A 14,842-nucleotide genomic window follows, 5' to 3' on the forward strand; every position below is an offset into this window, starting at 1 on the left:
GGTCAGCCTCGTGGGTTGGGCTGGGCCGGGCCTGGCAGGGCTACTGGGTTCATCCGGGCGGTGTCGTTGTGCCACTGCGGCCAGTGTCAGAGATGAATGTCTTTTCCTGACTTATTTGCCCTAGGCCATGCACACCGCAGTCATTCGGTTATTGCAATATTATCTTTAGTAAATCTTTCAATAGGTTATTCTACAGGTTAGTGCAACACAGGAGGAATGCACCTTTGAGAGGGGTTTGATGGCAATTCATCAGTACATGGTTACCAGTGTCCTGTTGACCGGGTATCATAGGTTGTGGGGCTAGGTCTCAGGACATGGGACAGGCGGTACATGTCTTTCTGTCTTGTTAGAAGTCGTTATGAATGTGCTGCTGTGTGTTGCCATAGTATTGGGTATCCTAATTTTACAGGGGCCATAAACCTAAGGTGATCCGGTGGGTTGTGGGGTTTAAGAGAGGGCGCCTTTGGATTTGTGTATTCAGGCAGAGGTTTACTACTGGGCTGAAAATAATGCAGGTGGCGGGCCATGGCCTTGGGTGCTGCAGAGGGGACTACAAATCTTTGAAGCGGCTCCAGCCTAGTTGGGGGAGGTGGAGCAGCGCGGCGCGGGCCTCTGCTCTCTCGTCTGGCAGGCTCCACTGGGTGGGAGGGGGAATGGCCTTGCATATATTCACAAAGGCATCTTCCTCATGTGTTGCCGATTTGAGGTGAAAGCATCATAAACATTCAAATAACATACAATACTAATTGAGTCATTTCAAATCTCACATCTTAACATTGCTAATGCCTCTCGAATATAGCCAGTCCGAGCACATTATTTGTACACTATGTTTTAACAACTGCAACATTGTGTTATATGCATATACATTTGCAGTTAGTGAGGTAGTAGTGAGGTTGGTGGAGCACATAGGAAATGACTTGCCACCGTACATGACGGTAGTGGCACATAAGGGGCTTGGACTTACACACATGGGGGGGTGCATTCTCGCGTGTCCTTCACATAAGCCCTCAGTATGGTTGCATTTGTCTTTCTTTGCACTCTAGCAGCATGAGTTCGGTTGTGGCGCGGGACCGTGGGGTGTACGCTTTTCAATGATGCACTTAACAAATAACCCCCCGGGACGCTTTTATTATTTGCACACAACTTCAGTGGTGTGGGTGCTTCATTGTTTATGCCATGTGAACATGTATTCTGCCATATCTGTAAGTTTTACAAATTTTCTAATTAAAGGGGTTTGTGGAGAAAATGCGCGTCTTGCAAGTAGTTTTGGCATTAATATCTGGGAACTTTTGCTTTTAATAATGGACCATTTTTCAGCAAACTCTTTCCACCCAGGCTCTGCTGGCCGGGTCATGCAGTCATGCTGGGAGCAGCGATACACTGCGGAAGGTGAAATATTACAGTGTTGGTATCTTACACTAGCTCATGTCTGTCTTGTTCGTGGGAACGGGCTCACAGCGGATCTGCCAGGGAGCTGCGGCCACAGGGATAATTGAAACTCTCCAAAGGTGGGGGCCGCGCTACAGTGCGCCGAGCTCACACCATCTTTATTAGACAAAATGGTTTCTGAGGCCTAGCTAAATTCAATACGTTTGGGCAATGTCTTCAGCAGGTGAGCCATCCACCAACTGGGCCCTGGTGGTAAGGAGGGGACGCCCGATGAGTCATGGCCCTCACCTGGGGAGGGGATGTAGGCAAGGGGGGTCTTTTGGACCAATCCTCCCCTACAGCGCGTAACCTAGATGGCACTCCAATAGTTAAGTTAAAGGGAGAGAAAAAGGCAGGGCATAATAATAAAACAGTTCCCAACACTTTTAGATGTTCACAGCAAGGGAATAAAAGCAGTATACACTGTAGAGCCAAAGATCATAGGCCAGGCCCACTTTAAATGGAGCAAAGCGAAATGTGTCCAAGATCACACAGTTTAAAATGCACTAAAGGTCTTTGCAGAATGTTCAAAAGAGGTTGGATTGATTCAAGTAAAAGTTAGAAGGTCTGGGGCCAACCCAGTTGGAAAGCCAAGGATTTAAGGGTCACCTTTAGCAATCCGTGGAAAGGGAGGGCAGGCAGAACACAGTACCTTAAAGAGAGAGGAGGCTCCAGCGGTGGCAGTTGTTCCTGGCAGTGGTTGCTGTTTGTTGTTTCGACCAGGAGAAGAGAGGATCTCGTCGAGGAGGAAACTTGGAGTCGATGCACTGCACAGGGATGAAACCAGCCGCAGAGTTCGTCGGTTAAAAGGTGCGTTCCTTTTATTCGCGGTCAAAGTGGTGAAGCTTGGTTATCTGGCCGCCGGGGTGCTTGGCACGGGCGATTCGACCAAGAGACGTCTTTGGAAGGCGAAAGGGGCGAACTGGTTGATCCCACCAGCTCAAAGGAAGAAGACTCGTCCAGCAGATCTTCTCTTGTCGTTGGGAAAGTGGTGAGTTCGTTGCAGCAGGGCTCCACCGGTGGTGTCGTTGCAGATGGCTTAGCTTCTTCCCTCTTCGATTCTAAGGTCCTGTGGCGACTTCTCAAGTTCCAGTCCCAAAGGCCCTGCTTTTATGCAGAAAAACCCCCATTCAACAGCCCAACTATCACTCACACATGCTAAGTGGTGAGCCGGGCGGCTCACCACCGGTCCAATCAAATAGAGTGTGACTTGGGTTGCTAAGACAACGCAGTCCAGGGTGCCAATTCCCCTCCCCATACATCCTGTGGAACCCAGACAGAGTGGCACCATTTGGAGGGCTTCTGTGGAGAAGCCTGCCAAAAAGTGGAACAAAGGACTCAACCTTGGTTAGAGTTACAGAGACGGACACGAACGCCATTTTAGAAAAGAGTTCTGGCAAAAAGACCCAACCGTTGATTTAATATTAAATAACTAAACCAGCGGTATCTTTAACATTGCACCAAAAAGTGGTGCGTTTGAAATCAATGGGAAAATCCCATAGGAAATATTCCGGTATATTTTGCGTGGTAACCACTGCCACCAGCCAGAAACTCGACAAGGGGGGACTGGACAGTGCCCCCTTGAAAACAGACCCAGGGGCTATCGAATTAACCCCTTCCAGTACTTCCACAATATGATGGTTTGTACTGGTTCTGTTCACAATTTTGGACTAGTAAAGGCAATGGTGACTTTACATGCCCTGGGAGACAGTAGTCAGTCCCAGGCTATGGAGTGTATGTTTGGGGGTCACTATGACACCCCTATTTTACTGCACTGAGGGTGCTGCGTAACACACAAAACAAAAGATGATACCCTATGGAGTAAAAGACGCCATAGCCCATAAGCACACAAAAAGTCAGACATACCTCAAATCATGCCTAAGAGTGGGAAGAAAATAGTCTCACTTTTAGCAGTAGAAAGAAACAAACCCCAAAAATCCAGCAAAGCTGCTGGGGGACTCACTAGGTTTGGGAAATTAGCCTTCTAAGAGAATTCTCCCTAACACCCCAGGGAGGGACACTAAAGGATGGGGCACACAATGGACAAACAACGGACCCTTCAATTTCCTATAGACCACAGGGTCCTAGGATTGATGCCAACGTCTTTCCAGATTTCTGACTTTCCGCCGCAAAAGATTTAAGTTGGGCGTAAACTATTTCCTGACAGTTCTTTGTTTTGTTCGTTTGTTAGAAGTCCTAAGGGGAGCAATCCTAGATAAGATCTCGGTAGTATGTAAATCTTGGGATTTCATTAGCTTTTTATATCATTATTAAGATCTAACTTATTTGGGTCTCTGTTATATACAGTTTAATTTTGAAGTATTAGCGATGGCTGTTTGGATACAGATTTTTTTGTGACTGACTTCTATGGTCTTGATGAAAAAGGAACAGTGGGCTGTGGGCCGGGGAGGTCCGTCGAGACCACCAAAAGATTAAATTGATTGATTTTGAAATTGGATGATTGAGTCCCCTTTTTTCCACCATATAGGCCTGTTCCCATGCACACAAATACTGGAAAACAGTGCTTTGCACAATAGCTACCATGCTAGACTGGTCACAGGCACCCAATCCCACATTTGCCCATCTGGGCATATTGTGGGTGGAAATAAATACATATGTAAAAGTTCTTGTTGACAACACTGGACACAGACACACCGAAGTATAATTTGGTGGTCAAATCTGGGATGGGGTGGTGGTGGCAGGGCACTCAGTGGGTGAATGGCACCCGAATTTCAACTCCAGGCACCTGGAAGAAAGATTAACGAGCATCTGTATGTACATTACAAGGTTGCCTTTTACATTTCAAGAAGGTTTGGTGGTGTAAATTGCTATTTTGATAGGAATCCATGTGAGTCAAAGGTGGATGCACAGAGTTGACAGCATGTAGGTGATTCTCCATCACACAACATTTAGGTTTCCAACTGAGCCAAAACCTATTCTTTCTTTCAAAATAAATATCTCACTTCAACAGTTAATATTTATGGTTTAGTTGCAGTAACTGTTTTGCCACTTTACTAATTTCATTCTCGTAACATAGCGTAGGCGTAGACCGGACAATCCTGGCTATGCCTCTGTAGCATAGTAGACTAAAAGACAATTGTCAATAAAGATCTTGTGTACAATAAAAATAACCATATGACACTATTTGCGCTCAAACAACAATAGCGCACCTAAATGAAAGGAGAAAACGAAATTCAAGGCTTTAGACCACTCCTGGGGGCATTGTGAGAAGGGAACAGCTTGAGGAAGCACTGGGTTCTATAACATGAATTTGTACAAATTCTCTTAATTTTTGCATTGCTAAAATGGCATTGTTTGGTTATCTGTAGGTTTTGGAGAGTTGTAGGTTCGTTATTTTGATCATGTGCTCTTGCTGGCTGCTCATAATTCCTCCTCACTAAAGGTAGCACAGCTGAGTGCCTTGGTTAATGTGGCCTAGCAAGTAGTTTACCGAGCACCATATCCTTCCTAGCTGGAAGTACATGACTCCCCTCAGCCTCCTGTTACCGTCCATCAGTGTCTGTATCAATGGGGTGTCACAGAAAAAAACCTCTTTACTTGAACACCCCTCACTTTACGTATTGACATTGTACATTTCTCTCTGTGTTACACTTAGCTATAAACATACTGCTGACCGCGTCTTCTTGCAAGCTGCTTCTCTGGGGACATTAAATATAGACAGATAATTTATAAGAGCACTGGGTTAGTTTCCAGCGCAAATTTGTCCTCAGCTAGGCACTGTTGGTGGGTTTTGTGCTCATTAGTGTGGTTGTTCCAGATTTCAATAATTCATATTTATTTTTAATGTCTTCCACAGCACTGAAGATGTCGCAAGTCGATAAACTGTTGGGTGCTTCTCCGAACTGGTACTGTAGCAGATCCAGTGACGCAGCCAATGGCATCTTTGGATTTGCTGCCCGAAATTCAGTCTTTCTTTTGCGCATCACTCCTCCAGAGCCAGATCTCCACGGTGAGAACAGCGTGCTTTAGTCATTCTAAAGAAAGGCATCACAAATGCAGCCTACGTGTTGCAGTTTGAGTGAGATTGCACACGCCAGGCCTGTCCCACAGTATGATCACTGGTTTTCTACAACAGGCACGCAAAAAACATTTTGCGTAATATTGACATTGTGTATCAAGACCACATTGTGTTTGTCTTAGTTGCAGACCAATATTTTATGTTAGGCCAGATTTGCATATTCATTTTGCATATGTAATCTCTGGGTTACATATTGTGATTGTATATCATGACTTTGTATATCATGACTTTGGTACAGATTGCATGCAACGTATTTTCATATGTGCATCGTATGTCCTATATGTGACTACTGAATACATTTTTGTGACTATGGATAACCTATGTAAATCTTGATTATGCTGATATATTCTTGGGTGTGGCAAAAACTGTCTGCGGTCTTGATAGAATCGCTGGCTGAAGACATTGACATCCCGAGCCCATGTACATGTATATTCCTGAAATCTTTGAGCAGCTCCATTTGCATTTGCGTATATTAAACACAAACACCATGTTTTAAATTATTTTTATTACATGTATTCTTATAACAACATAAAACAACAATCATCACAATAATATGCAGCTTATCATTTCCGTGTTCATCCACTAACATCTAAACTACCACAAACCCTTCCCCCCACACTCCCAACTCAGCCGGCAAGTTACTCGTCAAACTACACAATTCTAATCATATAGCATCTTCATCTCCTGATGTGGCATTCTCGTCACTATAGCATGTAAACAAAGTCACAGTTAATTCTATCCATCTTTGAATAGGAGTTCCTAAATCAACTTTTTGTTTACTCGTTGCTTTTTCCCGTGCTCCAGTTTCCGCTGTGGCCCACTTTTCCAACGACCTCCACCATCCCACAATGCTCGTTTCCTCAGCATCTTTCCATCTCATAGCAATAGTGCGTTTAGCTAATATATACATCAAATCTTTTAATTTATTCAGCGGTTTATCCTTCTTACTCCTCTTATAGCTGACCAACATGCAGGCTTCTGGAGTCTGGATATCCAACTATATGCCGCCCTGGGCCACTTTTTGTGCCACCTCCCTCCAGATCACATGTACTATAGGGCATCCCCAAAACATGTGTGTGAGACCTGCATTTCCTTCCTTGCATCTGGGACATAATTGTCTCCTCGCTCCTTTAAATGTCGCAAGTACAGCAGGTGTAAAGTATGTTCTTATGTGTAATATACAATTGTATTGGCTGTAGTCTGGCATTCCTGGATACCTTTTTATGATTGATACGTGGTTATCTTTTTCCAATCACTGTCCTCGAACGTCTTTCCCAATTCCTCTTCCCATCTTCCCCTGCACTTCAATTGTGTCCTAGAGTCACGCTCTATTAATACCTCACAGATCCTAGAGATCGTGTGCCCTTCCTCCGCCACAGCCAACAGTGTCTCAATTCGGCCATCTAGTTCTTAGCACCTTCATCACCGTACTATGCAATAGAAACTGGCCCTCGTGTATGCCCGTGGTCTCCTGTAGACATCATCAGCCCACTTTCATTCCGCAGGTCCCCCACCGTAGCTATCCCACATGCCTCCCATCTTGACTGCACTATTGCCCTGCTGCCTGGTCTACTCTCTGATTGCTGCCATCAGTGTTTGCGGCAGATCCGCTAGCCCCGTCACTCCACATGCCCTCCTCCATACGTGAATGCCCAATACTACCAGATAAGTATAACCAGTTAGTTCTCTAGTGGGGTTCCAAAGGAGGTCTCTAAGGAACCTCCTTTTCACCACCGGCTGCAACAGCATCGTTTCTGTCGTGGGATCATCAGCCATCCATTGCAGAACATGTTGCAGCTGGCAAGCCAGAAAGTATAGCTCAAAACTCATCAGCCTGAGCCCACCGTGTTCATGCGGCCTCTGCAGTGTACTTAAAGCCACCCTGTTCCTCCCCTCGCGCCACACAAAACCCTTACACATTTTCTCCAATTCTCTGAAGAAAGCCCTTGGAATGTTATATGGGACATTCCCGAAAGAATGCATGAGTCTTGAAAGAGCCACCATTTTGAGCACTAGGTCCCTGTCTCTTTTAGAGCTCACAGACACCATGCTGTCTTGCATATATGATGCACTCAAGACACAAAAAAACATTATTGATGGTGACTCTGTGTACTACATGCGTTAGATATTTTGTATTTGCTGAACGTTTGTCACAATTATGTTTATCACTCACTCTTTCTTTTCTAATACATTTCCAAAACAAGATGAATGTATTTTGATTTAAGATGTATATTATGAAATAACATTATTTCTTGAAAAATTCTAATGCATAAAATATGTTGTGCACCTACTAGCACTAGCAAAATAATAAAAGCATGCTATGATGCACTCTCAAAGGGCTTTTCTTGCTCATCTTTTTAGAATACCTATGACAGTTAGCCAAATAACAAAGCCACTGCCATACCTAGCATGCAAAAGAATTTAGCCTTTACCAAAACATATAGGTAAACGGTTCCAAGGGAAGTGGCAGGACGCCTTCCCACTTGTTTCAACCATTTTGAGCAGCGCCACTCGACCCATCACCGACGGGGGTAACTTTGACTTCTCCAGCCCATGTTTGGCCTGCCGTGTGTTGAAGTCATGCTCCCGCTTTGGGTCGTGATAGATATGCACACCCAGGTACCGAAATGAGTCCTTGCACCAGGGCAGAGGAAGGACCGGCAAGTCCCCCTCAGCCACAGTCTCCACCGTCAACGGGAACAAGCATGACTTTTGTTTATTTTGATTCCTGTAAAGGCACTGGAATTGTCCAGTACCTCCAGGATGTATGGTAAATTCATCTCTGGGTTGCATAGATACAGCAGTGTGTCATCTGCATACATGGACACCACGCGTTTTGTCCCCCCTATATCTATGCCCGCATTACCATATTCCTGCCTCAAGTACGCCGCTGTGGGTTCTGCCGCTATAATGTACAACATTGGGGACAGCGGACAGCCGTGTCTCATTCCTCTGTACAGTTGCCATTTTTCTGAAAACATTCTTCCTGTTTGAACTCTGGCCATTGGCTTTGTATGTATCAACTGCACCCATCTCATATAATGTGGTCCAATCCCCATCTTCATCATTGTGGCATACAACCAATTCCAGTGTACTGAATCGAATGCCTTCGTTGTATCTAGTGAGGCCACTGCACAGTCCGCAGGGCGACCTGCCGTACTGTAGATCACCTGGTGCAGTCTCCTAAGATTCTCAGTAATGTTCCTCCCTGGTACATAACCCAGTCCGATCTGGATGGATCGGGACATGTATCACCTTGCGGAGTCTGTTGGCCAAAATCGCTGTGAGGATCTTACTGTCTTGGTTCAGCAGCGACACTGGCCTATAGGATCCAAAATCTGTACTTACTTTGTGGTTTGAGTAGAGGCACTATCAAGGCCTCTCTCAAACTCTCCGGAAGTATGTTGTCTAAGTGCGATTCATTATACACTTTGGCCATCAGTGGTGCCAGCGTATCAGTGTAGGCCTTATACAACTCACTAGGGAGCCCATCCGTACCCGGTGCCTTCCCCGTAGGCAGTGATCTAATCATGGCCACAACCTCCTCCGGGGTTATGGGTGTCTCCAATGACTCTGCTTCAAGCGCGGCAGGGTGATGAGGCAGAGGAAATCTTTCAAGTCTTCCTCTGCACCCATTGGGGGTGCCACATATAGTGCTTTTTAATACACGGAGCACCTCATTTATGCCAACTTGCATATTTACCTCCTCTGCCTTCATTTTGGATGGAGCAAATGGGGGATCTAGTGTCCTGGCGTCTGTACAGCCAGGCTAGCATTCTACCAGGTTTGTCTCCCTGTGCATGGCTCCTCTCCAGGTATTTGGCGTAGTTAAACTTCCCCAACCTGTCCCACTGTACTATGCAAGCCTGCCTCAATTTTATAACTTCCTGTACATGCTCATTGTTTGTCTTGGCTCCTCCCTCCAATACCTTCAACTTCTCTTCCATTGTCTTGAGAACGTCAATAATGTTTTTTTGTACGCCCCCGGATTCTGCTATCATTTCTCACCTTATGACCACCTTGTACGCCTCCCAGACCGTGCCCACCTTCTACACACTTCCCTCATTAACTCTGATGAACTCAACTGTACTCTTTCGGATGTGTTCGGCGAATGATTTATCCAACAGTGCTTTGCTCCTCAACCTCCATGTGGGTGTGGGCGGTCTTGGAGCAGACACTCACCATCGCACCACAAGCGGAGAGTGGTCCGACAAGACCTTTGCCAAATTTTCTGCCTCAGAGAAGTCCATTCCGTGTTCCGCACTGGCAAACACGTAATCGATTCTGGTGTACACCATGTGCGAGCCGAGTAGTGAGAGTATTCCCTACCTTCCCTGTGCTGCTCCCTCCATAGGTCCTGTAATTGAAAATGTTTCTCATCCGTCCTGTCAACTGTTGGGTCTAGCGTACAGTTAAAATCCCCTCTGCAAATCAGGATCCCTTTTCTGTATGGCTCCAACCTTGCGTACAACGATCTGAAACACTGTGGCGTCATAATTCGGGGCATAAGTATTCAGAGTACATATTTCCCGGTTCTCCAGCATTCCATGTACAATTACAATTCTGCCCTCATCTTTTTTTCTGGGCCAGCACTTTAAATGGTATAGCGGGATCCACCCAAATGAGGACCCCTCTAGCGTATGACGAAAACGTTGAGCCCACCATCCCCCCACCCCATGCGCCGCCATGTTTTTCTGCTTCTGCGCATCTAGATGCATTTCATGCAACAACGCAATCCCTATTTTGTTCCTCTTGATGCACATGCTCACTCTTCTATGTTTCACATAATTATTAAGCCCCCTGACATTCCACGTCATGATCCTGACTGTTCTGCCATTATGTCACAGACGGCTTTCAGTGAGGCCACCAGCCTATTGCTAGAATCAGTAGGAGTTTGATGCATCTGTTGTTCATTTGTGCCAGGCTCCCTATCATCAACCCCCCCACCCCAAAACCCCACTCCAAACCAAACACAACTTAAACCAGCACAACGCTTTATTTGTGCCAAAGTCTCAATCCTAGAGGTTGAAAAAATCATCCTCTCTCTCAAACAGTCTAATTGTCAGGGTTATAAAGGCCCAGCCCAAATCATGAAAGATGCAGCTAGAGACCCTGGCACCCTTCATCTCGAAGCTAATCAGTGCCTCATTCTCTACTGGCACCATCCCAAGTAATCTAAGAGTCCTGGGTGCTCCCGCTCCTCAAAAAACAGTCATTAGATCTTACTATACCTACCAACTACAGGCCTATAACAACAGTGCCATTTGTTCTAAAAATTTTAGATAGAGTGGCTTATCTCCAAATACAGGATTACCTGGAGCATAACCACTTACTAGGAGCCAGGCAATCAGGATTCAGGCCCCAACATGGTACTGAGACAGCGCTGATTGACCTCAAGGCCCAAATTGATGAGCTGAGAGACAAAGGGAAATCAGCCTTACTACTCCTTCTTGATCTCTCGGCAGCGTTCGACTTGGTGGACCACAAGGTCCTATGTAATCACCTAGACGCAGCAGCACACTTCTCTCAGAAGGCCATACTTTGCATCCAATCCTTTCTAAGCAATAGGACTATGAGAGTCTTCTCTCCATCAGCAGCAGCAGACCCAATTCCCATAACTTATGGAGTGCCTCAGGGATCATGTGTCTCACCCACAATGTATAATATATTTACCAAGCTCCTTTTTGATGATCTGGATCATCTTGGTATCACCTACACTAACTATGCAGATGATACCCAGATTTTCATACCACTTACTGGAGATTATAAGGATTTGGCCTTAGTAAACAAAATTTACCTCATCATCCAGGCATGGATGGCGGTCCATGGTCTATGCCTGAATGATGACAAAACTGAACTCCTCATTCTAGGAACTACACGTAATCTCAACAAACTTGGTCACAAATACACCTCTTTTAATATTGATGGTAAAACACTATCAAGGTCGCCAAAGAGGTGAAAACCTTAGGCTTTTACCTGGATTCTACCTTTATTTTTGTCAAACGGGTTAATTCCATACCAAACATACCTGAGTTTCAGACATAACATCATTAACTGGTTCAAAGAAAACGACCACTAAAAGCATGTCAGCCACTGTCCTACTATCCCCACTCCTTTGTACTGTAAATAGACACCGCCACGCCTATATCATGTGAACTTCTCTTTTTTATGTAATGTCTTCCGACTATGCTTACTGTATGTATATATCCTGCTGTTGTATTCCAACCTTTGACCGTATTATACTTGTGTAACCTTAAGCTGAAAATATTAATGTACCCTGCGCCCTGATACCGGCGGGTCTGGCGAGCATTACAAATAAATAAACATGTGCAGCTATGCTAAGTATACTAGGACTTCCCTGTTTCCGCTCCATTCGACCTGGCCACTAGCCTAGTCTCCTGGTGCCCTACGGGCGGGCCTTCTACAGTGGCCCTAAAACTACTTCTCAGGGGGGCAGTGGGCACTCACTCTGCGTTCCCTCAGCCGGGTTTTCGTGACTCACTGTATTGCTCGTGTTACTACTGTATCACATCCTACCATTTACTTAACATTTCCAATTACCGACCAACTTAAGCATGTATCTATCCTGTCGTGTCTATCTTATTCATTGTCCGTTCTACATCAGTAGTCTGCCAGGGCCATATTTTCTTGCTAACTCGCACAAAAATCGTATTTCTCTTTGTCAGGAGTTGGATGGCCGTAGAGGTGGGGCCAGGGCCATTTTCTGCTCATCTATGAAGGTTGGCTTTGATCTGTTGTTTCCGGTATCTGTACGTTGTCCATCCTGGCCTTCGTTGTAATATATTGGGCTCTCGTCTTCTGGACCTGAAATGTGTAGTCTGGATATACCGAGATGTTTGCTGGCTCCCTTTGTAGCGTCCCTCCCAAGCTGGAAAAGGCCAGGATCTTCTCACAATCCTTATAATTCAACACTTTAGCTATCAAGGGTCTCAGTGGAGCACCCGGTGGCGGCTGTCTAACAAGGGAGCGATGCGCTCTTTAAATTGTGAACCCTTGGGTAAGTTCACCCACCCCTATTTCTTGAAGCAGCATGTTCTCCACGTAGGCGGTAGGATCGGGTCCTTCCGCTCCTTCAGGCAGCCCTACAATCCTGATGTTATTTCTGCGTGCCCATCCTTCTGCTTCTTTAGCTCTATCTTCTAGTGATTTGACTTTCTGCAAGAGGAAGTCAACGTCCTTCGTCATCCGTCCTTTCACCTCCGTATTCTCTTTCACTTGTACTTCCAGGGTCCCAGTGTGTTCTGCAAGGGCTCTGACATCTTGTCTAAGCAGCCCCACATCGATACCCAACGCATCAAACTTGACTTCCAGCGCAGCTTGGAGCGCTGCAATGGCTTCTAGGATCTGTTGGTTTCCTGCGTCTACCATGTACGCCGGGGGTGACGCCTGTCTTGTATCTTTATCTCCATTATCTGCATCTGGACTATTGGCTTGACCCTTCGTAAAAGTTTCTAGTGTGGTCTGCTTGTGCTTCGACTTGCCACCTTTGGTCGCCATTCTTCTCCACTCTGCCTTCGTTGGTCCCTAGCATCCCATGTTCCGAAAAAAGGACGCCCTTCTCCTTTGGTCGCTGATGTTACCCTTGTTGGTTTGCAGGGTCAAGGATTTCTTCGTATTATGCCCCACTTTGGTTTGTGCGTCACACTGGTGTTCTTGCACTTGCCAGGGCACTCAAACTCACCTTTCCAGCTGCGCTTGCTTTTGCCTTTTAGCTCCGTCCCATGGGAGCCGACAGGTTCAACAGCTATCGGGTCCTATGTAGGCCGTCGTCGAGGCTGAAGCCCTCTTAGGCCTGGCACCCTTTATGCTGTTTGTGGATATCTTGTGTCTACAATATCCCCTGGCCTTCACCCACAGGGCTTTAATGTACCACCTCCTTTGCTGGATTTCCCGGTCAGTGTTGTGGCATGCTCGTACTATCGACTAGCGTTTCAGCCCAAAGATACGCCGTCTCGTCTCAGCAGCTTTGCCTCTCGCACACATTGCCACCTTCCAGTCTAGCAGCTTCAGAAGTCTCTGTCCTTTGCTTTATACCGTCGCCATTTTCTCTCTTCACTCACGTCTCTTTTAAGTGGCTGGTGCGTGTGTACTGTATTCCTTTAATTGAATGATGTGCTCCCTGCTGAGGCACGTGTCACATGCCCAGATTACTTCTCCTCGGGCTGTGTTTGTGTTATCTCCTGTTGTGTGCCTCTTATCACGTAGGTGGCCCAGAGCCTGCAGAGTTGAGTCACACTGGTGCGATCGGCCTGACTTCGTATTATACTGCTTTCGATAGGCCCAAGATCACATGTATCAGATTGACGCTTTGATATTGATAGCCTCTGTATATGCTTCCACTCTGGTCTGTGTTATTGTGTCCTGTCCCTACTCGTATGCGCTCCACTGATGGTGGTGTCACCAATTGTTCAGTACAGCGCCTCAGCAGAGCCTACTGTGCCTTCACAGCCTGTCACTGATAAAGTACCTATTACTGTTGGGCCGTTCTTCTCCTCGATGACCGTGCCCACTTCATTCAGCCGGTGCAATTCCGTATTCGACTCTCAGGAGCCTTTGTCCACACACTCCGGTCTCCTCCCCTCACTATTCCCTTATGTTCCAGTGATCTTTTTTTAAAACATTTTTTGGGGTGGAGGCCCCCGAACCACAACCCAGGAGGCGTTCCAATACAGCGCTCCCTCAACGCTGTTCCACCAAGGCGTGCTGTCAGTGCTGCGCGGGTAGCAGGAGGGGGCCCTGTGCAGATCAGCATATATTAATGTCAATAGCGCAGGATCGGGGCCTCCCCGCATCCACCGACTCCTTACCTTCTTCCGTGGCAGCCGCTGCCTGCCCCTCCGCCATCGCCTCTTCAGTGGATCGGCGTGTGCGCTGTGTCCACTCTGCGGGCAGGCTCCTCTGCAGTGCGAGTCTACAGCTCACGCTTGTGTGTGCAGCCCATCTCGCCACGAGGGCCGCAGCCTCCCAATCTCTTTCCAAGTTTATGCGAGCGGTCCCTCTCACCATTGGGGCCACTGCTGTGGTTGCGGCGACTTTTGCTCTCCGCCTTTTGGATCTGTGTGTTTCAGGTCATCGATCCCTTTGTTTTGCGATCTGTCCTTGCAGCGGCTCCAGGGCGCTCTCAGCCGCCATGACCTGTCGTCGCTCTGCCATCCAGATCACTCCGACAGCAGTTATGCTTGTCTGGGCCGCCAGCACAGCTTTTCTTCCGCGTTTGCCCTTCTCGGGTCGGGATTGAAGCAGCTCCCATTAACAACGCCCCCATTTTCCCCTCTCGTCCTCAGCTGATCATCGCCATCGAAATATTGTATCTTCATGAGGACAGTCTGATCTCCTTCCCCATACAAAGGTTTC

The 14,842-nt window shown here is 46.6% G+C and overlaps 1 protein-coding gene across 2 annotated transcripts in view; it reads left to right on the forward strand.

Annotated features, from left to right (window-relative positions):
- GEMIN5 (gem nuclear organelle associated protein 5) overlaps nucleotides 1-14,842 on the forward strand; it is a 1,331,385-nt gene that overhangs the window by 29,575 nt on the left and 1,286,968 nt on the right. For both annotated transcript variants that reach the window (XM_069653955.1, XM_069653956.1), the window contains exon 2: nucleotides 5,246-5,398. In XM_069653955.1, the coding sequence (XP_069510056.1) occupies nucleotides 5,246-5,398 (153 nt within the window). The remainder of the gene's footprint in view (nucleotides 1-5,245; nucleotides 5,399-14,842) is intronic.

The sequence above is a fragment of the Ambystoma mexicanum genome, chromosome 3q (assembly GCF_040938575.1).
Source record: "Ambystoma mexicanum isolate Mex_15411 chromosome 3q, UKY_AmexF1_1, whole genome shotgun sequence".
NCBI lineage: Eukaryota > Metazoa > Chordata > Amphibia > Caudata > Ambystomatidae > Ambystoma > Ambystoma mexicanum.